The sequence below is a fragment of the Manis pentadactyla genome, chromosome 15, assembly GCF_030020395.1.
Source record: "Manis pentadactyla isolate mManPen7 chromosome 15, mManPen7.hap1, whole genome shotgun sequence".
In the NCBI taxonomy this organism is placed as follows: domain Eukaryota; kingdom Metazoa; phylum Chordata; class Mammalia; order Pholidota; family Manidae; genus Manis; species Manis pentadactyla.
This window is the reverse complement of record NC_080033.1, coordinates 55,401,808-55,428,733: the sequence shown is the minus strand read 5'-3', so window position 1 is coordinate 55,428,733 and position 26,926 is coordinate 55,401,808. Positions and strand designations below refer to the sequence as shown.

Sequence of the window (26,926 nt, the reverse complement as noted above, 5' to 3'; positions counted from 1 at the left end):
GGTGACCAAGGCAGCCTGTGTCTGTTAGTGTCCTAGCATTTTCTGACCCATTACCAAGAGGGAAGCAAATGCTCACCTTTTTCCTTGGCAACCCCAAGTAAACAGGCATTTGTTTTTAGATACCCAAAAATGCAGGCCTTTGAGAATGGCCTACTTTCCTTCACTAGATTCCAGTGCTAGAAGTTCCTCCATCCAGTATACAAACTAAAGGACGGTTGGGGTTTGTCCACTTAGTTGTCCTTCAGCAGGCTCCACTGGCACTGTGCCCAGCTGCTCCTTTGTCTGATCCTGTTCCGTGAGTGCACTGAGGACTGTCTGGCCTTATGCTGTTAGCTGAGGAGGCAGCCTCTGACAGGCCATGGGATGTGCCCTTGGGTGCATGGTGAACTCAGTAGCAGAGGTGAGATTTGAATCTGGGTTTGTCTGATATATTTGCTCTGATGCAGGTGTGTTTCCTGTTCAGCTATTTTGCACAGTATAAATTCCAGGGCTCAAATAGAGCTGGGGATAGGCTGCTACTGATGGGCCAAGCATTTAAGCTCCAAAGTGATCAAGTAGGTCTCAGAGAATACCCATTTCTTTGGTGACTGGTTGTGCTATGCTGTGTCCTGGGCAGCTCCTCCCCCACCCAATAAGGGCCCCATGCTCTAAATGGCAGTTGGTTCTCTCCACATCTTGCCATCCCCACTGCTTCTAGCCTTGTTCAGCTCTGTCATCTTCCACTGGGATGATTTTGGTAGACTCCACAGTTTACCTCTTCAGTTCATTTTCTAAACATCAGCTGTTTGGTCAGCTGTGCCCTTTCTAAATCCTTTCTCCAGCTTCAATTGACCTCCTGTGAAGCTCAAACTCCTTCAGCTAGTATGCAGGCTGTGTGTGAGAAGCCCACTGCCTGCTCCAGCTTTGGCTCTTTTCCGTCTGCCCAAGCTGTGACCCAGCTACATTGAACTCTCAGTTCTGCGACCCTGGTTGAGCTGCAGCACATTCTGCTGCTTCTGCATGGAACCCACTCTTCTTTTGTCCCCTCATCTCCTTTACCAGCTCTTAGCCAGCCTTCCCTCCCTCAATCCCTGAGTCTGTGTACCCTGATTCTCAGGTCACCCCTGACTTGATACTGGAAACTGTTGGAGGGCAAGGACTGAATCCAGGCCCCCAATTTTGTGTCCTCAGCACTGTACTGGGCACAGAGGATCTTTGAGAAATGGGTGAATGACTGCAGGCCTCTATAAAGAGATTTTTTTTTTTTACACCTGTTTTTACAGAATTACTTTAGCAAGGACCCGCAGCTCCTAACAACCCATTCATTTTCAAGTGCCACCAGGTTCAACAAGGGAGAGGCAGTGTCAGGTTGGCTTCCTAACATCATTCTTCCTGCTCCTCAGATGCATAGGTATTACTGTATGTGTCCAGGAGAATATACTTGGGTTTGGGGTTTTCATTATGCCCTTTCTTTATTGTTTTGCCTCAGTCTTGGCAGCCTATCAGAGAGCCTGGACATCAGTCCAGGACTTGGCAAAGCACTACATGTGTCACTGGTTGGTGATTAAGAGGAAGCCTTAGGCCTGCTTAGGTTTTTTGTGAGTGGATGGAATAGTGAACTACCCTGTGCCTGTTGTGTTACTGGCTTTGTGGTGGTAAGTCATTTAATCTCACAGTGCTGAAGTCCAATGTCAGCAAGAGGGGAGAATAGTACCACGGGTGTTGTAGCTGAGTTCAGAGCTCACTTCCTGTCTCACAGCTCTGTTATGACCTCATCCCAGCCAGAAGCTGAGGTTCCTATTGAAATGTGGTTGGGAAAGAGCCTGTGACTTTGGTGGTAAGGTACTCCATCAGCCCATGAGTGGATGAACCCTAGGGGTTTGTTAAACGTGGGCCCATTATGTGCCCATATACTGCTATGTTCTTTTGCTATGCTCTGTTCTTTTCCTTTGAAGGCTGGGGGCTTTTTGCTATAACTCCTTCATCCTGAAGTGTACAACAGTCATTGCCTCTGTTCTGTCCACTGTGGCATTAGACAGAGGGTTGGAGCCTGTAAACTTAGGCTCCATCCCTTGTGTTTGGTTGTTTGGCTTGGGGGATTGATCTTGGGGGATATCAGAACTGAATAAACACATTGTCTGCATGCTAGGTTTTTGGCTAGAGATGACAACTTTGAAAGAAAGGACAGGTAAAGGTATGATGGTATTATCTCCCTTGATCCTAAATACTGAAGGTCAAAGAGAGGAAAAGACTATGTAATAACATGTTACAGCTGATGATAGTGGACTTAAAACCTTTTTATTAAACAGTTGCTAAATTATATATTCATTTATGTTATTGTGGGAAAGTACACATAACATAATATTTACCTTTTAACCACTCTTAAGTGTGTACACTTCAGTGACATTAAGTACGTTCACATTGTTATATAACCATCATCACCATCCATCTCCAGAATATTTTTTATCTTCCTATACTGAAACTCTGTACCCATTAAACAGTAACTCCCTATCCTCCCTGCCCCCTGGACCCTGGCAACCATCACTCTACTTTCTGTCCTTAAGAATCTGACTATTAAGTGGAATCATACGGTATTTGTCTTTTTGTGACTGACTTAAATTTCACTTAGCATAATGTCCTCAAGGTTTATCTAGTACTTGCTGTTGCATGTATCAGAATTTCCCTCTTTTTTAAGGATGAACAATATTCCATTGCATGTATATACCACATTCTATTTATCCATTCATCCATTCATCAGTAAACACTTGGGTTGCTTCCACCTTTTGGCTGCAGTGAATATGCTGCTGTTATGAACATGGGTGTACAAATATCTGTTAAAGTCCCTGCTTTCAATTCTTTTGAGTATCTGCCCAGAAATGGAATTGTTGGATCATATGGTTATCCTATGTTTAAAAACTAAACATTTTAAAAACATAATTTAAATTTTCAAATAGAATTACCATATGATTAACTGCCATAGTGTTTTCTACTGTGGCTGTACCATCAATGCACAAGGGTTCCAGTATCTTTACATTGTCACAAATATTTGTTATTTTCTGTTTTTTTGTTTCTTTTTTTAATAATAGTCATCCTAAAGGCTGTGAAGTGGTATCTCATTGTGATCTGCATTTCCCTAATGATTAGTAATGTTGAGGATCTTTTCATGTGCTTATTAGCCATTTGTATCTCTTCTTTGGAGAAATAATCTATTCAGGTCCTTTGCCTATTTTTAATAGGGCTGTTTGGTTGTTGAGTCGCAAGAATTCTTTATAAATCCTGGGTACTAAACCCTTATCAGATATGTGATTTGCAGATATTTTCTTCCATTCCATGGGTTGCTTCTCACTGTGTTGATTGTGTCCTTCAGTGTACAAGAGTTTTAAATTTTGATGTAGTTTGATTTATTTTTCCTTTTGTTGCCTGTGCTTTGGGTATAACATCTAAGAAATCATTGCCAGTTCTAATGTCATAAAGCTTTTCTTGTGTTTTCATTTAAGAATTTTAATTTTTAGAGTTTTAGCTCTTACATTAGGTCTTTGATCGTTTGAGTTAATTTTGCATAGGGTGTATGGTAAGGGTCCAACTTCATTCTTCTGTATGTGGGTATTCAGCTGTCCCAGCACCATTTGTTGAGAAGACTGTCATTTTTCAAGTGAATGGTCTTGGTGTCTTTGTTGAAATCAGTTGACCACATATGGGAGGGTTTATTCGTGGGCTGTCTATTCTATTACACTGGGTCAGTATGTCTGTCCTCATGCCAGTACCAACACTGTTTTGATTACCATAGCTTTGTAGTAAATTTTGAAACCAGCAAGTGTGAGTCCTCCAACTTTTTTCTTCTTTTTCAAAATTGTTTTGGTTTTTTAGTGTCCCTTAAGATTCCACATGGATGGCATTGAATCTGTATATCACTTTGGATAGTATTGATATCTTACCAGTATTAAGTCTTCCAGTCAATGAACACAGATGTTTTCACCTTTATTTGTGTCTTCAGTTTCTTTCACAATATTTAATAGTTTTTAGTGTACAAGTCTTTCACTTCCTTGATTAAGTTTATTCCTAAGTATTTTATTCTTTTTGGTTTGCAAATGGAATTGTTTTCTTAATTTCCTTTTCCAGTTGCGCAGTGTTAGTGTATAGAAACCAACTGCTTTTTGTGTGTTGATTTTGTATCCTGCAACTTTGCTGAATTTATTTGTTTGAACAGTGTTTTTGTGGACTCTTTAGGGTTTTCAACATACAGGATCATGTCATCTGTGAACAGAGATAGTTCTACATATTCCTTTCCAATTTAGATGGCTTTTATTTTCTTTTTCTTTGGCTTTGAACTTCTAATATTGTTGAATAGAAGTGGCAAAAGCAGGCACCTTTGTCTTGCTCCTCATCTTAGAGGAAAAGTTTTCAGTTTTTCACCGTTGGGTATGATTTTAGCTGTGGGTTTTTCATATATGACCTTTATTATGTTGATGTAGTTTCCTTTATTCTGAGTTTGTTGAGTGTTGAGATGTAATTTAACACACGGTCCAATTCACTCACAATTCAGTGTTTTGTAGTATATTCACAGGGTCCTTACAGCTTTTTTATTCTCTTTGTATATCTCAGATTGGTTAGATAATAGTTTTCAAGTGCATGAAGTCTTGCTGGAAGGTCAAAGACTGCATCTTTTTGTAATTTTAGAACATCACACTTTTGGAAAAAACTTAGTTTTGCTCAATGTTTGAAGACTTGGGACTCATTCCCTTTGAATACAGACAGACTCCAACCTCACATGAATGTGTAACTTAGGCTCTTATGGGGCTGCTCCCTGTGTCATTGACACCTGCAGATTGCATGGCACCCACATGTGGGTATTGGTTTCCTCTGGGTGCTCTACCCTTAGTTCTTCCACTTGGATTCTCAAGCTGACCCTAGGGTTTATGTAGAGACCCCCAGGCCATCTACTGGCAAACACTGTCCCACCTGTGGGCAGAGAGTCTGTAGGAAGGTGTTGAGGGATAGTTGCTGGAGGTGGTCCTCAGTGGGAAGGCTTAAGCAACTCATGTCTGAGTACATGTGCCTTAGTAGCTCCCCACTCCCATGGGAAGTTGTGGAATCAGAGCCCTGTTGCTAGTGGCCAAGCTGCTTGTCCTCCTGTATTTTGCACCTAGCCTTGATCAGTCGACGGTCACCCAGGAAACACATATGCACCAAACACAAGCCCTAATCTTAGTGTCAGGAAAGCTATATGCCAGGGATGGGAATCCCATGTGGTGTTGGGTGGAGATCTGTCACCAAACAGAGCAGGTGACATCCAAGTCCAGGAAACCACTGGCTCTCTTGCACTTCTGTGTGGATTGATGACTGCAGGGCAGTTGGGGTCATTTGCTGCTCAGTCAGTTGTGGCATTAAAGGAATGGAGATCAGCTTTTGGCAGCCTCTACCATGTAAAATGAGGAAACTGATTATTTGGGCTGCTGTTTTTCTAGGAAAATATACAGGTTTTAATCTACTGGGAAACCTACCAGCATGCTTACTTGGGTTCTGCTTCTGATGGTCCTTGAAGATCCCCGTCTGGCAGGAGATAGCAGGCAGCTTGACAGTCTCAAAGTCCTTTGAGCCACGAAATCCCTCTCTGAATTAATGATCCTTTTTCTTTTTTCCTTTCCCTTTCCAACTCTTTCCCTTAATCCTTGCAGGCCAGGTTATTAGGTCCATTTGTTGGCTGGTGTCTTTTCCTGGTTCCTGTCTAGCATGATATGGGTAGCTGGTTTTAGAGGAAGATGAATGAGTCAGAGACCTTCCCTCCCTGAACCTTTATTTGGCTAGTACAGGCTGTTCCTCCAAAACCCAGTGGCACAGCCAGCCTGGGATGGGAAAAGGGGCATTTACTATAGATACAGGACCATATTGTAGGGGCTCTGGTATTATTAGGAAACAGGTACATAAGTGCATGGAGCATGCCAGCAGAGGAAAGAAATAGCCCAAAATGGTGAAATGTGTATGGAAGGGTTCGTTGCAGAATTAATTACAGAATAGGGAACAATCTGAATGAAATGTACCGTCACTTGGAAATGGTTTGTGTTAGTGCTTTAAAAAACTTTTTTTTATTGTGGTAACTATACATAATATAAAATTGACCATTGTAACCATTTTAAAGTGTACAGTTCAGAGGCATTAAGTTCATTCACATTGTTATGCAACCATAAAGTTATACCTCAGCCCTCTTGGTTGGTGTTTTCAGTATTCTGAACTTCTCGACTACCTGTTAATGCTGATACGTAGTTAGTACCAGGCATCATGTGTGGGTTTCTACTTTTTTACTCTTAACAGGTGATGACTTGTTTTTCATTTCTAATTTCTTGGGGAAATATCTCACTATTTCTTTGTACACTACAACCATGTAGACTAAAAACCCTATTCATTTCTTTTCCTGGTCTGCCATCTCATGAGCGCCATTGGGACATCTTTGACAGAGTTGCCATAATGGGTCCTACCTTGCTGGGAACAGCCTACTTGTTTAGATACTTGGATAGGAGTGGAGGAGTGCCACAGGGGCCTCACACACCACCACCACCCAGCTTTGGATGGTCTAGGTCAGGTGAATGCAGGGGGCAAGAATAAGGAGTTTGGAGACACCCGGAGAAGAAGCCCTGTGTGAAGGGTCTTGATGATCCCATGCAGATCCAGCCTAGCTATAGTCTTTCTATGTCTTGGTCCCTGCTGAAGAGTAGCTTCTCCCTATGGGCTTTACCTTGGCATTGCTTGGTCAAGCACTACCTACAGTTGAACTACTTACTTTAGGCACTTCTTGGGAATAGATTCTGCCACCTTAGCTGGAGCCAGAAACCAAGGGACTGGAAGCAGTGATTTCAGGAAACTTTCCTCTGAAACTGAAGCCAGTGGTTCCTGGTTACAGGCATTACTTTCTGTCTCTCCAGCTGCTTAAGGCATTGAGGTATTTCCATTAGAAAATCAAAATGTAACAGTTCTCCAAGAACCACTAATGTGTTTAACAAGTCTATATTTATTGCTTTTCCTATTTTTCTGTCTTTTACCAAGAAATATGTGAGAAGGGAGATACATAATCAGTTGCTAATCAAAATTTTTTTGGTGTGCTTGTTTCGAAGGTACATGGGAATAGGACTCTCAGCTCAAGGCGTCAACATGAACAGACTTCCTGGTGAGTCACTGGTTAAGAGAACATTTATTCTGCTCTGATCCATTCTGCAATGAGAGTCATGGTAGCAGCCAAGAGGCTGGGGAGGATTTCGTTTGCTGGCCACCTGTCCCAGGCTAAGCCATTGGGTGGAGGATCATGAAAGGTGGCTATTGGCCCTGGTGTGGGCTTCTGTTCTAAAAGTTAGCTGGCAAGTAATTGTCATTCATGGAATTTGAACTGTTTGCAGTCAAAACCAAGTGACCAGAGATTGCTTCCAGTGGGGATACGCCTCAGTAGCCCTCACTCCCATTGGCCTTTGCTTGACCAGCCTGGAACTCCTGCCCATACAGAGACGGAGGCTGCTGTCAACCCTGGCTCCTTTGTTACTTCACTTTGTTAATGATCAAAGTCTTTAAGTGGCCTCCCACATAGAACACAGTTGAGGCAGTTCCTTAATAAACAGTTTCTTAATAAAAATAAATGTGTATGAGACTTGGGTTGACAGTCAGCAACCTCAGACTTGTGGAATACTCTGGGCCTGGCAGGCACCCTTTCAGCTGTTTTCTGCCCAGTGGTTCATGCCCAGTCCTGGGCTAGACACAATTGGCATAGAAGCCTCCACCAGAAGCCAGTGGGTTCCAGAAGATAGTCCTAAGTCCATTTGTCCCTTTAATGGCATAAGTGACATGGTGCAAGCTGCCCAGACACCGTTATGGAGGTGGGCAAAGTCCCTATTCTTGTGTTGGCTCTCTCTACTTGTGCTTCTGACACAGAAGGCAGCTGACTTTTTCCTAAGAGGGAGCAGCACTTAAACCTTACATCTCTTCTGATCTATGTTTAATATCAATCATAATTTTTTCTAATTGACTAATTTCAAGTACTTGAAATCTAGACTTCATCAATTCAACTGATTGTCAGGAATCTGACCTTTTCTTTTGGCTCTGAATGAAAACTGGCCTTTTGTTATTAATCAGAATGTCTGTGGCATGTTTGGCCTCTTTGTATAGTGTGCAGCTGAGACTTTTGTTATGCAGGCCCCTGGCTTTGGCTCACTAGGTGTGTCTGCAAGTGTCCATAGCTCTGCCTTTCAGTGAACAAGGAGGTTAGAAAAATAATTTCCCATCAAGGGTAAACTGATTCTTAACCTTTTGTCTTCTCAGTGTGCTCTTTGTACTTTTACACTATGCTCACAGAAAAAAGAGGCTTTTATTTGTTTATTATACAAAAGTAACTAATATAATCTGTTATTGGATGGCAGTTTAAGCAACCCTGAACATTGGTTATATTTTTGTTAATGTACATAAAGGCACAGCCTCTGTGAAAAGCATGAAGCTCTTCAGGTACTGATTTAGAGCAATCTCTAGGATTTATTTTTAAATTAAAAATGTATGACATGGAACAGAATATAATATGCTGCCAAATGTGCCCCCCAAAAAGGAAAATAAACATTTGTATGTACTTGTATATGGCATAGAGTATCTTTGGAAAACTACAGAAAAACTTGTAACATTAACTGATCCTTGGGAAGGGACAGGGTAGCTGGGGATAGGACTAGAAAGGAAATTTTTCACTTTCAAAGCTTTCACATTTTCTTGTGCATATATTATCTGTTTTAAAAATACGAATACATATAAACAAAATAAGCAAAAGCAAATGCCCCTGCATCAAGAAGCTCTCATCTCTCTCTTTGAGGTAGTCTTGGAATGAAGCCTTTTATACCATGTTCTAGGCTTGGTATTGTGAGTTCCACATACTTAATCCGCCCCCACTTTTTTTTTTTTGCATGGCCCGTTGGGTTTGAGATCCATGGAGTGGGGCAGAGATGAGGTGGGAGGGGTTCAAGGTTTGATCGGGCTGACCTGAATTTCTTTGAGATGGAGCCATGTGAAGCTGGCTTAGTCTGTTTTTTTGTTTTTTTTGTTTTTTTTTTAAGTAATACTTTTATTTAATCCAATAGATCTAAAATATCTAAAATATTATTTCACCATGTAATCAGTATAAAGATTAGTAATGAGAAATTTTACACTCATTTTTTATACTAACCCGAAATCTAATATGTATTTTTTTTGTCTATCATTTTTTATTGTAAATAAAACCTTTTACATAAACTATATACCTTTATATGCCTTTATATATATATATATGCATTTATACATATACAAATATATAAATATGAGATGCTTAAATGAAGAATTTTAACTAGCTTTAAAATATAGCTTTCAAGTATTTTTAACATTATGAGTACTAAATAGAACAATGTATATATTATGTTGTTGAATTTAACATCTTTTTTTTTTTTTCTTCTTTTTTTTTTTTGTAGATAATTATTTTTTTATTGAAGGGTAGTTGACACACAGTATTACATTACATTAGTTTCAGGTGTACAACATAGTAATTCAACATTTATATACATGACAATTCTAGGTACCAGCTATCACCATACCAAGCTGTTACAATATCTTGACTATATTCATTACATCCCGGTTACTTATTATTTTACCATTGGAAGTGTATACTTTTTTTTTTTATTTTTGTGAGGGCATCTCTCATATTTATTGATCAAATGGTTGTTAACAACAATAAAATTCTGTATAGGGGAGTCAATGCTCAATGCACAATCATTAATCCACCCCAAACCTAATTTTCGTCAGTCTCCAATCTTCTGAGGCATAACAAACAAGTTCTTACATAGAGAACAAATTCTTACATAGTGAATAAGTTCTTACATGGTGAACAGTACAAGGGCAGTCATCACAGAAACCTTCGGTTTTGCTCATGCATTATGAACTATAAACAGTCAGTTCAAATATGAATACTCATTTGATTTTTATACTTGATTTATATGTGGATACCACATTTCTCTCTTTATTATTATTAATTTTAATAAAATGCTGAAGTGGTAGGTAGATACAAGATAAAGGTAGAAAACATAGTTTAGTGTTGTAAGAGAGCAAATGTAGATGATCAGGTGTGTGCCTGTAGACTATGTGTTAATCCAAGCTAGACAAGGGCAATAAAACATACACGTATGCAGAAGATTTCTCTCAGAACAGGGGGGTGAGGTTCTAAGCCTCACCTCTGTTGATCCCCAATTTCTCACCTGATGACCCCCCTGCGACTGTGCCGGTCTTAGGTTGTTCCTCCCTTGAGGAATCTTACCCGTCTCTGGCTAACCAGTCATCTTCCAGGGCCATACAGGGAAATGTAAAGTTGGTAAGTGAGAGAGAAGCCTTATTGTTTGAAATGGTTAGCTTTTTATTTCTTTGCATATTTATGCCCTGTGAAGCTGGCTTAGTCTGTTTGCCTAGCTCATAAGATGGGGCTTTTTACCTCTCTGGGCTGGTCAGAGGCCAGCTGCTGGTCATGTGCTTTGACATTCATTGTTAATGTAACATTGTGGAGAAATCTCTTTTTGGCCCTTGTAGAGGCAGACCCTGCCAAGGCACTGGGGTGGGCCTGTAAGGAGAAGGGGCTTGGAGCCGGACAAGGTATTAGTCCCCTCACTGACACATCAGGAGAGTTGGCACCTTTTTTTACATCTTCACTGGTGCATCTTTTTCCACAAGAGAAAGGTTCCTCAGCGTTGTGTGAATATTGCACCTGTCTTCATTTTCACTCTGACAGCTCCTGAGCTTTTTCCTTCCTGCCATATCTGACCATCTCCCCAATTATTCCTTGAGGTGGAGAGTAGGAATCAGATTGCAGCTAGATAGGGAATCTCCCTGGGAAGGATGGATACTCCTGGCTTTCCCAGGATACAGAGCTGGCCAGATGGCTGGTCAGACCAAGCACTCTTCTCAGAAATGATGGTAGGCCTACCACTGTTCATCTCCATGCTGGATTTGGAAGATCAAAACCCGCTTTTGGTGCTTTCCATTTTCTGGGATCACTTTTTTGTTTTTGTGATGAGCATACATTCTCTAAAACTGAAAGTATCGTCATTCTTAAACAGCGGACTTGAAACTACTTGCCTGTATTTCAGTAGGGCAGTAAGGTGGAGGATTATAGCCACTACAGACTTTGTGACAGTTGCTCCTGATTTCTAAGAGAACTTTGGTTGAAATGAAATCTGTTTGGACTGTTTTTTTTTTTTTTTTTTTAAATTTTAAATTTTTTTTTTTTTTTTTTTTTAATAATTATTTTTTATTGAAGGGTAGTTGACACACAGTATTACATTACATGAGTTTCAAGTGTACAACACAGTGGTAGAACATTTATATACATAATTCTAGGTTCCAGCTATCACCCTACCAAGCTGTTACAATATCTTGACTATATTCCTTATGCTATGCTATACATTACATCCTGGTTACTAATTTATTTTACCATTGGAAGTCTGTCCTTTTTTTTTTTTTTTTTTTTTTTTTTTTTTTTGTGAGGGCATCTCTCATATTTATTGATCAAATGGTTGTTAACGACAATAAAATTCTGTATAGGGGAGTCAATGCTCAATGCACAATCATTATTCCACCCCAAGCCTAATTTTTGTCAGTCTCCAATCTTCTGAGGCATAACAAACAAGTTTTTACATGTAGAACAAATTCTTACATAATGAATAAGTTACATAGTGAACAGTACAAGGGCAGTCATCACAGAAACTTTCGGTTTTGCTCATGCATTATGAACTATAAACAGTCAGTTCAAATATGAATACTCATTTGGTTTTTATACTTGATTTATATGTGGATACCACATTTCTCCCTTTATTATTATTATTTTTAATAAAATGCTGAAGTGGTAGGTAGATACAAGATAAAGGTAGAAAACATAGTTTAGTGTTGTAAGAGAGCACATGTAGATGATCAGGTGTGTGCCTGTAGACTATGTGTTAATCCAAGCTAGACCAGGGCAATAAAACATCCACGTATGCAGAAGATTTCTCTCAGAACGGGGGGGTGAGGTTCTAAGCCTCACCTCTGTTGATCCCCAATTTCTCACCTGATGGCCCCCCTGCGACTGTGCCTGTCTTAGGTTGTTCCTCCCTTGAGGAATCTTACCCGTCTCTGGCTAACCAGTCATCTTCCGGGGCCATACAGGGAAATGTGAAGTTGGTAAGTGAGAGAGAAGCCTTATTGTTTGAAAAAGTTAGCTTTTTACTTCTTTGCATATTTATGCCCTGTGGCTTCTATGCCCAGCATTTGTCTTGAGGTATCTTTACTACTTGGAAGAATTATGATACTCGGTAAATTTGATATGAGGCACGAATTCTATTTAAGGGTTGTAATTAGGAAGGAAGAAGAAAAGCTATAGAAGTAGCAGGCGGAAGAAAACATGGGAAGATTGATTATTTCTTTGATATATCTTCTTGTAGAGTAACTTCAGCATGTATAGGTTTTAAGCTACTACTTAAATTGCACACACACATTAACATAATAGGAGTATAGTTACATAACCAAGGCATATCTGTAATTACCAGCCATCTGCAGTGAAACCAAGAAAACCAGTTAGGCACCTTAGGCATTTGTGAAAACTTATCTATGATATGGTGGATATTGTCCAAATGAACTTGAACAGTCTGAGAGAAATCAGACAAATTAAAACAACCCATTCCTGGGGACTGTTCACATGCCATATGTTCTTTTAACAATAAATAGTTTGTAGTTGTAAGACTTTGGAGCGCTACAATTTGCACTTCTCCAAATTCTTGGTTGAGTTCCAACAGTATAGATCCAGTCCAATTTTGTTGTTTTACTGTATGCACAGGCCAGCTTAGATATCTCCTTCCTCATTCCCATGGCAAGTCCAGGAACTGGTGGGATGAGTGCATCTACAGCTGTAGCAGTGCGTGGATCTTTGTTGGGGTTTTTTGATGATCATCTTCTGGCATGAGTCTTCCAGAGGGTGCAGATGTTGGAAGTTCTTTTTCATATCGTATCTTAGTTCATTTTCGGGGTAGCCCAATTAGGCTTTGATCCTCTGTGTAAACACAAACAGACCCTTTGCCTACACTTTTATATGCCCTTTATACCCTTGTGTAGAACTCGTTGGAGGTTACCACACAGGAACTGCCCTTTTTTTTTTTTTTTTTTTTGCTATCACTAATCTACACTTACATGACGAATATTATGTTTACTAGGCTCTCCCCTATACCAGGTCTCCCCTATAAACCCCTTTACAGTCACTGTCCATCAGCATAGCAAAATGTTGTAGAATCACTACTTGCCTTCTCTGTGTTGTACAGCCCTCCCTTTTCTCCTACCCCCCCATGCATGTTAATCTTAATACCCCCCTACTTCTCCCCCCCTTATCCCTCCCTACCCACCCATCCTCCCCAGTCCCTTTCCCTTTGGTACCTGTTAGTCCATTCTTGAGTTCTGTGATTCTGCTGCTGTTTTGTTCCTTCAGTTTTTCCTTTGTTCTTATATTCCACAGATAAGTGAAATCATTTGGTATTTCTCTTTCTCCGCTTGGCTTGTTTCACTGAGCATAATACCCTCCAGCTCCATCCATGTTGCTGCAAATGGTTGGATTTGCCCTTTTCTTATGGCTGAGTAGTATTCCATTGTGTATATGTACCACATCTTCTTTATCCATTCATCTATTGATGGACATTTAGGTTGCTTCCAATTCTTGGCTATTGTAAATAGTGCTGCAATAAACATAGGGGTGCATCTGTCTTTCTCAAACTTGATTGCTGCGTTCTTAGGGTAAATTCCTAGGAGTGGAATTCCTGGGTCAAATGGTAAGTCTGTTTTGAGCATTTTGATGTACCTCCATACTGCTTTCCACAATGGTTGAACTAACTTACATTCCCACCAGCAGTGTAGGAGGGTTCCCCTTTCTCCACAGCCTCGCCAACATTTGTTGTTCTCTGTCTTTTGGATGGCAGCCATCCTTACTGGTGTGAGGTGATACCTCATTGTAGTTTTAATTTGCATTTCTCTGATAATTAGCGATGTGGAGCATCTTTTCATGTGTCTGTTGGCCATCTGTATTTCTTTTTTGGAGAACTGTCTGTTCAGTTCCTCTGCCCATTTTTTAATTGGGTTATTTGTTTTTTGTTTGTTGAGGCGTGTGAGCTCCTTATATATTCTGGACGTCAAGCCTTTATTGGATGTGTCATTTTCAAATATATTCTCCCATACTGTAGGGATCCTTCTTGTTCTATTGATGGTGTCTTTTGCTGTACAGAAGCTTTTCAGCTTAATATAGTCCCACTTACTCATTTTTGCTGTTGTTTTCCTTGCCCGGGGAGATATGTTCAAGAAGAGGTCACTCATGTTTATGTCTAAGAGGTTTTCGCCTATGTTTTCTTCCAAGAGTTTAATGGTTTCGTGACTTACATTGAGGTCTTTGATGATTTTGAGTTTACTTTTGTATATGGGGTTAGACAATGGTCCAGTTTCATTCTCCTACATGTAGCTGTCCAGTTTTGCCAGCACCACCTGTTGAAGAGACTGTCATTTCGCCATTGTATGTCCATGGCTCCTTTATCAAATATTAATTGACCATATATGTCTGGGTTAATGTCAGGATTCTCTAGTCTGTTCCATTGGTCTGTGGCTCTGCTCTTGTGCCAGTACCAAATTGTCTCGATTACTATGGCTTTATAGTAGAGCTTGAAGTTGGGGAGTGAGATCCCCCCTACTTTATTCTTCTTTCTCAGGATTGCTTTGGCTATTCGGGGTCTTTGGTGGTTCCATATGAATTTTTGAATTATTTGATCCAGTTCATTGAAGAATGTTGCTGGTAGTTTCATAGGGATTGCATCAAATCTGTATATTGCTTTGGGCAGGATGGCCATTTTGATGATATTAATTCTTCCTAGCCACGAGCATGGGATGAGTTTCCATCTGTTAGTGTCCCCTTTAATTTCTCTTAAGAGTGACTTGTAGTTTTCAGAGTATAAGTCTTTCACTTCTTTGGTTAGGTTTATTCCTAGGTATTTTATTTTTTTTGATGCAATTGTGAATGGAGTTGTTTTCCTGATTTCTCTTTCTGTTGGTTCATTGTTAGTATATAGGAAAGCCACAGATTTCTGTGTGTTGATTTTGTATCCTGCAACTTTGCTGTATTCCGATATCAGTTCTAGTAGTTTTGGGGTGGAGTCTTTAGGGTTTTTTATGTACAGTATCATGTCATCTGCAAATAGTGACAGTTTAACTTCTTCTTTACCAATCTGGATTCCTTGTATTTCTTTATTTTGTCTGATTGCTGTGGCTAGGACCTCCAGTACTATGTTAAATAACAGTGGAGAGAGTGGGCATCCCTGTCTAGTTCCTGATCTCAGCGGAAATGCTTTCAGCTTCTCGCTATTCAATATAATGTTGGCTGTGGGTTTATCATATATGGCCTTTATTATGTTGAGGTACTTGCCCTCTATTCCCATTTTGCTGAGAGTTTTTATCATGAATGGATGTTGAACTTTGTCAAATGCTTTTTCAGCATCTATGGAGATGATCATGTGCTTTTTGTCTTTCTTTTTGTTGATGTGGTGGATGATGTTGATGGACTTTCGAATGTTGTACCATCCTTGCATCCCTGGGATGAATCCCACTTGGTCATGGTGTATGATCCTTTTGATGTATTTTTGAATTCGGTTTGCTAATATTTTGTTGAGTATTTTTGCATCTACGTTCATCAGGGATATTGGTCTGTAGTTTTCTTTTTTGGTGGGGTCTTTGCCTGGTTTTGGTATTAGGGTGATGTTAGCTTCATAGAATGAGTTTGGGAGTATCCCCTCCTCCTCTATTTTTTGGAAAACTTTAAGGAGAATGGGTATTATGTCTTCCCTGTATGTCTGATAAAATTCCGAGGTAAATCCATCTGGCCCGGGGGTTTTGTTCTTTGGTAGTTTTTTGATTACCTCTTCAATTTCGTTGCTGGTAATTGGTCTGTTTAGATTTTCTGTTTCTTCCTGGGTCAATCTTGGAAGGTTATATTTTTCTAGGAAGTTGTCCATTTCTCCTAGGTTTCCCAGCTTGTTAGCATATAGGTTTTCATAGTATTCTCCAATAATTCTTTGCATTTCTGTGGGGTCCGTCGTGATTTTTCCTTTCTCGTTTCTGATACTGTTGATTTGTGTTGATTCTCTTTTCTTCTTAATAAGTCTGGCTAGAGGCTTATCTATTTTGTTTATTTTCTCGAAGAACCAGCTCTTGGTTTCATTGATTTTTTCTATTGTTTTATTCTTCTCAATTTTATTTATTTCTTCTCTGATCTTTATTATGTCCCTCCTTCTGCTGACCTTAGGCCTCATCTGTTCTTCTTTTTCCAATTTCGATAATTGTGACATTAGACCATTCATTTGGGATTGCTCTTCCTTTTTTAAATATGCTTGGATTGCTATATACTTTCCTCTTAAGACTGCTTTTGCTGTGTCCCACAGAAGTTGGGGCTTAGTGTTGTTGTTGTCATTTGTTTCCATATATTGCTGGATCTCCATTTTGATTTGGTCATTGATCCATTGATTATTTAGGAGCGTGTTGTTAAGCCTCCATGTGTTTGTGAGCCTCTTTGCTTTCTTTGTACAGTTTATTTCTAGTTTTATGCCTTTGTGGTCTGAAAAGTTGGTTGGTAGGATTTCAATCTTTTGGAATTTTCTGAGGCTCTTTTTGTGGCCTAGTATGTGGTCTATTCTGGAGAATGTTCCATGTGCACTTGAGAAGAATGTATATCCCGCTGCTTTTGGATGTAGAGTTCTATAGATGTCTATTAGGTCCATCTGCTCTACTGTGTTGTTCAGTGCTTCCGTGTCCTTACTTATTTTCTGCCCAGTGGATCTATCCTTTGGGGTGAGTGGTGTGTTGAAGTCTCCTAGAATGAATGCATTGCAGTCTATATCCCCCTTTAGTTCTGTTAGTATTTGTTTCACATATGCTGGTGCTCCTGTGTTGGGTGCATATATATTTAGAATGGTTATATCCTCTTGTTTGACTGAGCCCTTTATCATTATGTAGTGTCCTTCTTTATCTCTTGTTACTTTCTTTGTTTTGAAGTCTATTTTGTCTGATATTAGTACTGCAACCCCTGCTTTCTTCTCACTGTTGTTTGCTTGAAATATGTTTTTCCATCCCTTGACTTTTAGTCTGTACATGTCTTTGGGTTTGAGGTGAGTTTCTTGTAAGCAGCATATAGATGGGTCTTGCTTTTTTATCCATTCTGTTACTCTGTGTCTTTTGATTGGTGCATTCAACCCATTAACATTTAGGGTGACTATTGAAAGATATGTACTTATTGCCATTGCAGGCTTTAAATTCGTGGTTACCAAAGGTTCAAGGTTAGCCTCTTTAGTATCTTACTGCCTAACTTAGCTCGCTTATTGAGCTGTTATATACACTATCTGGAGATTCTTTTCTTCTCTCCCTTCTTGTTCCTCCTCCTCTATTCTTCATATGTTGGGTGTTTTGTGCTGTGCTCTTTCTAGGAGTGCTCCCATCTAGAGCAGTCCCTGTAAGATGTTCTGTAGAGGTGGTTTGTGGAAAGCAAATTCCCTCAGCTTTTGTTTGTCTGGGAATTGTTTAATCCCACCGTCATATTTGAATGATAGTCGTGCTGGATACAGTATCCTTGGTTCAAGGCCCTTCTGTTTCATTGTATTAAATATATCATGCCATTCTCTTCTGGCCTGTAGGGTTTCTGTTGAGAAATCTGACGTTAGCCTGATGGGTTTCCCTTTATAGGTGACCTTTTTCTCTCTAGCCGCCTTTAACACTCTTTCCTTGTCCTTGATCTTTGCCATTTTAATTATTATGTGTCTTGGTGTTGCCCTTCTTGGATCCTTTCTGTTGGGGGTTCTGTGTATTTCCGTGGTCTGTTTGATTACTTCCTCCCCCAGTGTGGGGAAGTTTTCAGCAATTATTTCTTCTAAGATACTTTCCATCTCTTTGCCTCTCTCTTCTTCTTCTGGGACCCCTATAATACGGATATTGCTCCTTTTAGATTGGTCACACAGTTCTCTTAATATTGTTTCATTCCTGGAGATCCTTTTGTCTCTCTCTATGTCAGCTTCTATGCGTTCCTGTTCTCTGATTTCAATTCCATCAATGGCCTCTTGCATTCTATCCATTCTGCTTATAAACCCTTCCAGAGTTTGTTTCATTTCTGCGATCTCCTTTCTGGCATCTGTGATCTCTTTCCGGACTTCATCCCATTTTTCTTGCGTATTTCTCTGCATCTCTGTCAGCATGTTTATGATTCTTATTTTGAATTCTTTGTCAGGAAGACTGGTTAGGTCTGTCTCCTTCTCTGGTGTTGTCTCTGTGATCTTTGTCTGCCTGTAGCTTTGCCTTTTCATGGTGATAGGAATAGTCTGCAGAACTGGGACGAGTGACGGCTGGAAGGACTTCCTTTCTTGTTGGTTTGTGGCCCTCCTCTCCTGGGAGAACAGCGACCTCTAGTGGCTTGTGCTGCGCAGCTGCGCGCAGACAGGGTTTCTGCTTCCTGCCCGGCTGCTATGGAGTTAATCTCCGCTGTTGCTGTGGGCGTGGCCTGGCTCGGGCAGCTACTCCAAAATGGTGGAGTCGCGTTGGAGCAGGAGCTGCTGGGAGGCTATTTATCTCCGTAAGGGGCCTCCCTGCTCCCTGCAGCCCAGGGGTTAGGGTGCCCAGAGACCCCGGATTCCCTACCTCTGGATTAAGTGACCCGCCCTGCCCCTTTAAGACTTCCAAAAAGCACCCGCCAAAACAAAACGACCACAAAAAAAAACAAGAAAAAAAAATTTTTTTAATTAAAAAAAAAAAAATTTTTAATTAAAAAAAAAAAAAAGGTGGTTGTTCGTTTTTCTTTATTCTCCGGTGCCAGCCTCAGGCCTCTGCTCACCGGTCTTTCTGCCCTGTTTCCCTAATATTGGGGTCCCTGTCCCTTTAAGACTTCCAAAAAGCGCTCGCCAAAACAAAGCAGCAAAAAAGCAAAAAAAAAAAATGGTCGCGCGCTTTTCTTATGTCCTCTGTCGCCCAGCCTCCAGTGCCTGCTCACTGTTGTTGCTGCCCTGTTTTCCCAGTATCGAGGGCCCTGCACTCTGGCCCGGATGGCTGGGGCTGGGTGTTCGGCAGCCCTGGGCTCCGTCTCCCTCCCGCTCTGCCTGCTCTTCTCCCGCCGGGAGCTGGGGGGAGGGGCGCTCGGCTCCCGCGGGGCCGGGGCTTGTATCTTACCCCCTTCGCGAGGCGCTGGGTTCTCTCAGGTGTGGATGTGGTCTGGATATTGTCCTGTGTCCTCTGGTCTTTATTCTAGGAAGGGTTGTCTTTGTTATATTTTCATAGATATATGTTGTTTTGGGAGGAGATTTCCGCTGCTCTACTCACGCCGCCATCTTCCGCCCCCCTCTGTTTGTTTTTTTTATTTTACAAATCTTTTAAATTAAAGTACTATTGATATACACTCTTATGAAGGTTTCACAAGAAAAACAATGTTGTTCACCATATTCTCGAGTCCCCCCCATACCCTACTGCAGTCACTGTCTATCAGTGTAGTAAGATGCCACAGAGTCACTACTTGTCTTCTCTGTGCTACACTGTCTTCTCCATGATCCCCCCCACATCATGTGTACTAATCATAATACCTCTCAATCCCCTTCTCTTTCTCTTCCCACCTGCCCTCCCCCACCCCTCGCCTTTGGTAACTGCTAGTCCCTTCTTGGAGTTTGTGAGTCTGCTGCTTTGTTCTTTCAGTTTTGCTTCATTGTTATTCTCCACAAATGAGGGAAATCATTTGGTACTTGTCTTTCTCTGCCTGGCCATATTTCACTGAGCATAATACCCTCTAGCTCCATCCATGTTGTTGCAAATGGTTGGATTTGTTTCTTTCTTATGGCTGAATAGTATTCCAGTGTGTATATGTACCACATCTTCTTTATCCATACTGATGGACACTTGGGTTGCTTCCATATCTTGGCTATTGTAAATAGTGCTGCAGTAAACATAGGGGTGCATATGTCTTTTTTTTTTTTTTTTGGTATCATTAATCTACAATTACATGAGTGACATTATGTTTACTAGACTCCCCCCATCATCAAGTCCCCCCCTACATACCCCATTACAGTTACTGTCCATCAACATAGTAAGATGCTATAGAATCACTACTTGTCCTCTCTGTGTTGTACAGCCCTCTCCATGCTCCCTCCCCACATTATGTCTGCTAATAGTAATGCCCCCCCTTTTTTCCCCCTTTTCCCTCCCTTCCCACCCATCCTCCCCAGTCCCTTTCCCTTTGGTAACTTTTAGTCCATTCTTGGGTTCTGTGAGTCTGCTGCTATTTTGTTACTTCAGTTTTTTTCTTTGTTCTTATACTACACAGATGAGTGAAATCATTTGATACTTGTCTTTCTCCACCTGGCTTATTTCACTGAGCATAAAACCCTCTAGCTCCATCCATGTTGTTGCAAATAGTAGAATTTGTTTTCTTCTTATGGCTGAATAGTATTCCATTGTATATATGTACCACATCTTCTTTATCCATTCGTCTACTGATGGACACTTAGGTTGCTTCCATAGCTTGGCTATTGTAAATAGTGCTGCAGTAAACATAGGGGTGCATATGTCTTTTTCAACCTGGGCTCCTGCATTCTTAGTGTAAATTCCTAGGAATGGAATTCCTGGGTCAAATGGTATTTCTATTTTTAGTTTTTTGAGGAATCTCCGTATTGCTTTCCATAATGGTTGAACTAGTTTACATTCCCACCAGCAGTGTAGGAGGGTTCCCCTTTGTGCCCATCCTCGCCAACATTTGTTGTTCTTATTCTTTTCTATGTTGGCCATCCTAACTGGTGTGAGGTCATATCTCATTGTGGTTTTAATTTGTGTTTCCCTGATAATTAACGATGTGGTGTTTGGATTATTTGGATATTGGTGGAAGGGGAGTGATGGTGGTAACCTAGGTTGCATCTAGAATTTGAAGCTTTGGTGTGAACTTCAGGATGATCAGTTTTGAGGTTTGATTTATCTCTTTGACAGATACAGTTGTGTTTAGGGGAGGGTTGTTAGGATGGTTATTGCAACTTCACAGTGGTGTTTCAGCCTGGCACTTGAGGGGCAAATAGGAGTTTGCCATGTGATTTTGGGTGATGGTTACAGTAAGGCCTGCAAGTGGATCGACAGGTTGTCTAGTGTGATGTGTTGGCTTCCTGGGGCCCATTAGGATGAACCAGTTAAGGGGAGAGTCTTGTGTTCCATGTGAAGGGGCCTATACTTATATGCAAGCAGTGGGAGCTGCAGGAGTGTTTTGAACATAGGCAAGATGTGATCAGATTTGCTAATAGGCATCTAGTTCAGGTGTGAACTAGTGTAGAGGAGGCCTTACAGAGGGGTCGAGCTGGGCTGGAGCTCCTGGGCAGTAAAACTTCAAGAGCTCAGGTATGTCAGGGAGGTGGCAAATTTAAAAAAAAGGTTTTAAAAAAAAGTCTCTCTTCCCTTGTCCTGAAATATTTAACTCTAAGTCTTTAATCAGCAGTGGATGGTTAAATTTATAAATGCCTTATGGTTATATATTGAGATAACTTGATATGTTTGGTTTAGTTGAGAGGGATCCAACTAGGTCATTGGGAGGGGTCCCTTATTTTTGTGGCTGTATAAGTAGATTATTTTCTGTTTGCAAGCTTAGAAAAATATATTGGTGAATCCACCAGGGCCAGTTGGTCTTTTAGGGAGGACATTTTTTGAAGACTTTTCCTTACTCTCTCATTAGCTTGTACAAGTACACCACAAGGTGGAAATAGTCCAACTGTTCATTAAGAGACAGTGGCAGCACTTTCAGTATATTCTGCTTTGGCCATGTGGTTCTCTTAATTTATAGGAAAATGGCTTTGGTTAATATTATCAAAACCTACGAAAATCATGTTCATGACTGATCTTTTAGATTAATTGAATCCATTTTGTTAATTAAAAAAAAAGACTACTCTTACCAATCTATTATTTTCTTAATTTAAAAAAATTGAGATATAATTAACATTCCATAAAATTCACCCCTGAGTGTACAAATTCAATGGTTTTTAGTATAGTCATAAAGTGCTACCATCATCACTATCTAATTCCAGAACATTTTCATCACCCCAAAGAGAAACTCCATACCCATTAGCGTCATTCCCCAACTCTCCTTCTGCCCAGTCCCTGGAATCCACTAATCTGCTTTCTGTGACCATTTTTCCCATCCCGGACATTTCATAACGATGGAATCATATAATATGTGGCCTTTTGTGACTGGCCTCTTTCACTTGGCATAATGTTTTTGAAGGTCCACTAAGTTGTGGTATGTATCAGTACTTCATTCCTCCTATGGCTGAATAATCTGTTGTATGGGGATATCAAATTTTGCTCATCTGTGTCTGTTGGTGGACATTTGGACTGTTTCCACCTTTTGGCTGTTAAATTTGACACTGCTATAAACAGTTGTGTACACGTTTTTGTGTAGACACAGATTTTCATTTATCTTGACTGTATACCTAGGAGTGGAAATGCTGAATAATATGGTAACACTGTTTAATCATTTGAGGAACTGCCAGTCTGTTTTCCACAGAGGCCACCCCACTATTTTTACGTTCCCATTAGCAGTTTGTGTGGGTTCTGATTTCTCCATATCCTTACCAACATTTATTACCTAACTTTTTTGACTGTAGCCATCCTAGTGGGTGTGAAATGGTATCCCATTGTGTTTTTCGTTTCATTTCCCTGATGACTAATGATGTGAAGCCTCTTTTCATGTGCTTATTGACCATTTGTTTATCTTCTTTGAAAAGATGTACATTAGTATCTTTTGCCTGTAAATTGGGTTATCTCTTTATTGAGTTATAAGAGTTCTTCATATATTCACATTACAAGTTTCTTATCAATTATGTGATCTGCAAATTTTTCTCCCTATTGTCTTTTCACTTTCTCAATGTCCTTGGAGTATAAAAGTTTTTGATTTTGATAAAGTCCAGTTTATCTATTTCTTTCTTTTGTTGATCATGCTTTTGGTATAACTAAGAATCCTTTGCCAAATCTAAGGTCATGAATATTTACCCTGTGATTTCTTCTAAGAGTTTTATTATTTTAACTCTTATATTTAGTTTTTTTTTATCTATTTTGAGTTAATTTTTGTTTATAGTGTCAGGTAAGGATCCAACTTCATTTATTTGCATGTGGCTATCTAGTTGTTCTAACATCATTTGTTGAAGACTATTCTTTCCCTACTGAATGATCTTGGCACCCTTGTTGAAAATAAGTTGAATCAGAGATTTATGGGTTTATGGATTCTCAGTTGTATTATATTGATCTGTGTATTTATCCTTGCACCTTGTACCACACTGTCTTGGTTACTGTTGCCTTGTAGTAAGTTTTGAAATTGGGAAGTATGAGTCCTTCAACTTTTTTCTTTTTCAGGAAAGTTCTGGCTATTCTAGGTCCCTTACAATTCCAAATGAATTTTAGAAACAGCTTGTCAATTCGAATAAAGAAATCAGCTAGGACTTTGATAGGGATTGCATTGAATCTCTAGATTAGTTTGGGAAGTATCACCATCTTAACAACATTAAATCTTACGACCTATGAGCGTGGGATGTTTTTCCATTTGTTTAGATCTTCTTTAATTTCTTTCAACAATATTTCATAGTTTTCAGAGCATTAGTTCTGTATTTCTTTTGTCAAATTTATTCCCACATATTTTATTCTTTTTGATGCTACTGTGAATGGAATTGTTTTCTAAATTTCATTTTTAGGTTGTTCATTGCAAATGTATAAGATATAATTGTTTTTTTATTGGAATGTTTACATACAATATTATATTAGTTTCAGATAAAGAACTCTGATTCATCAGTTTTATATGTTATTAAATGCTTACCATGATAAGTGTAGTTACAGTCTGTCACCATAGGAAGATGTTAGAATATTATGAGCTACATTCCCTATGCTATACTGCCATCCTTGTGCCTAAATTATTTTATAATTTGAAGTTTGTACCTCTTTATCCCTTTCACCTATCTCGCCTATCCCTCACTCCCCCCTCACCCTATCCATTCTCTGGGTTTATGAGTCTGTTTCTGTTTTGTTTGTCTTGTTTTTCAGATTCCACATACAAGTGAAACCATATGGTATTTCTCCTTCTGTGACTGACTTATTTCACCTAGCATAATACCCTCTAGGTCCATCCATGTTGTCACGAATGGCAAAATTTCATTCTTTGTTATGGCTGAGTAATATTCCATTATATGTATGTACCCCATCTTTATGCATTTATCTATTGATGGACATTTCATTGCTTCCATATCTTGGCTATTATACATAATGCTGCAGTAAACGTAAAAATGCATATATCTTTTTGAATTAATTATTTTGTTTTCTTCAGGTAGATTCCCAGAAGTGGAATTGCTATGTTATATGGTATTTCTGTTTTTAGTTTCTTGAGAAACTTCCATACTGCTTTCCATAGTGGCTGCATCAATTTGCAGTCCCATTAGCAGTATATGAGGGTTCCCTTTTCTCCACATCCTCATCAATACTTGTTATTTCTTGTCTTATTGGTACTAGCCATTCTGACTGGTGTAAGGTGCTACCTTATTGTAATTTTGATATGCATTTCTCTGATGATTAATGATGTTGAGCATCTTTTTGTGTGCCTGCTGGCCATCTGTATGTCTTGTTTGGTGAAATGTCTATTTAGAGCCTTCTGCCTATTTTGTAATTGAATTTTTTTTTGGTGTTGAGTTTTATGTGTTCTTTATGTATTTTGGATATTAGCCCCTTATCAGATATATAAATTTGCAAATATGTCCCCCCATACAGTAAGTTGCCTTTCATTTTCTTGGTGGTTTCCTTTGCTGTATGGAAGTTTTTTAATTTGATGTAGTCCCACTTCTTATTTTTGCTTTTGTTTCCCGTGCCTAGGGAGACATCCAGAAAAAAATTTCTAATGTTGATGTTCAAGAGTTTATTGCTTATGTTTTCTTCTAGAATTTTGATAGTTTCAGGTCTTTAATCCATTTTAAGTTAATTTTTGTGTATGGTATACAACAATGATACATTTTCATTCTTTTGCACATAACTGTCCAGTTTTCCCAGCACCATTTTTTGAAAAATATAATTTATTTTCGTATATTAATCTTTTATTAAAATCTTTTTTGGATGCTGCTAGATTCAGTTTGCTAGTATTTTTGAGGATTTTTTGCTTCCACTTTTATTTTCTTTGTTCTTCTTTCCTTTAGTTTGTTATTTTCCACCACACTCTAGGTGTAGATCTGTCATTGTATTTTAATTTTCTTGCTAATAAAAATAGGTGCTTATTGTTAGACATTTTTTTCTAAGTATATTTTGTCTTTTTCTTACAAATTTCAATATGCTTTTTTAGATTTATTTTTTCATTTTAAGGTATTTATTACATTCTTTATTCTCAGTTTTCTTCCTGACCCAGGTTACATTCAAGAGAGCAAAAATGCTCTGTAATTTTTACATGATTTGGCACTATTTAATTATATGTTTAATTGGCTGAGCCTGACTATATTCCATCATGACCAGGATTATGATATGGTCTGCCTTCTAAAAAATATAGTTAGTCTGATTTATACTCTAGCACATCAGGTTTTGTGAAGTATGTAGGTACAGAATTTGTTCCTGATCTACCGTAGAGTTTTCTGTATGTTTGGTTTTTCTTATTTCCTTTAGTTTGTTATCTTCCACCACACTCTAGGTGTAGATATGTCATTGTATTTTAATTTTCCTTAATATCTATATATTTTATAGATTTTTGTTACCAGAGGATAAAAGGAATTTTGAAAATGATGTCACCTGGAGCCTTGTGTTTGCCAAGGGCTTTGGGTTGGAGGGTTTGAGCAACTGTGGGCTTGATAGCTGGTGCTGAGTGGGAGATACAGCAGGTGGAGTGTCATGGGAGTCACTGAGGGGTTTAAGCAGGGGTGTGATCTGCCCAGGCCAGAGGGGCAGGGGCAAGACAGGGGTAAGGAGGCCAGTTAGGAGACTGTCTCAGTGGCCCAGAAGATCATGATAGTATCTGGATTAGAGAGATGGGAGGACAGTACAGGACCGAGTCCTGTGGGAGGTAATTCAGCTGGGCTTGGTGTCTTCAGAGTAGGGGATAATTAGACTGTAAGCTAGAAGTGGTATGCTTCCAGAGTTTTGCTGATAGTTTGTTTCAAGAATGCTTTTGTTAATAAAATGGCTCAGTGATGGCCATTCTAGATGCCAAGTCTCTGTTGCCATTTGGAGTAAGTGGGAGAGCATGAGTCAAGCATTCTTGTCTGAGTCAGTCCAAGAAGAGGTTAACTTAGGAAGTCCAGCCTTGGCCTACCCTGCTGCTGCTGTCAAGAAGCATCTGGCCTATGACTCTTAGTCCTACCTTTTATGAGTCCTTGGAAGGGAAACTTGTGAGGAAGGAAAGGCCCAAGTGTAAAACTGAAGCCGCTTTATTTATGGTTCCTGATCTGGTTGAGTGAAACCAAAAAGAACAGATGATGGACTGGTCTGAGAGAGCCTCCACCCCTTTCTCTCTGGAGTAAGTGCTTCTTGACTATGGGAGACAACCTCTCTCTCTCTTACATACACACACATACACACACATTCTCTCTCTCTCTCACTTGCTCGCTCTGTTTCTCTTTTCCTCCCTCCCTCTCTACTTCCTTTTCTCCTCTACCCTAAGCTACTGGTTTCTCTGGTTGCTTTTGGATGCTGTTCCTGATTAGAACTTAGAGTAACTGAGCAAAGTGGGTGTAGAGGCAGTGGTGAGAGTTCTACTTTCCTTGAGGGACACAGAAGACTCTGGCCTATAAATGGTTGATTGCGCTTTGGCAGACCCTGAAAGGCGGTTAAAGGGCAGTCAATGGGCCCTCCAGGCAAGAGTATACAACTCCTCTGTCTCCACTCCGCTTCGAGCAGATTGTGCCTCCAGAAA

The 26,926-nt window shown here is 39.8% G+C and overlaps 1 protein-coding gene across 1 annotated transcript in view; it reads left to right on the top strand.

Annotated features, from left to right (window-relative positions):
* RANBP10 (RAN binding protein 10) overlaps positions 1–26,926 on the top strand; it is a 74,472-nt gene that overhangs the window by 17,610 nt on the left and 29,936 nt on the right. The window contains exon 3 of the mRNA XM_036897670.2: positions 7,086–7,138. Coding sequence (XP_036753565.1) covers positions 7,086–7,138 — 53 coding nt within the window. The remainder of the gene's footprint in view (positions 1–7,085; positions 7,139–26,926) is intronic.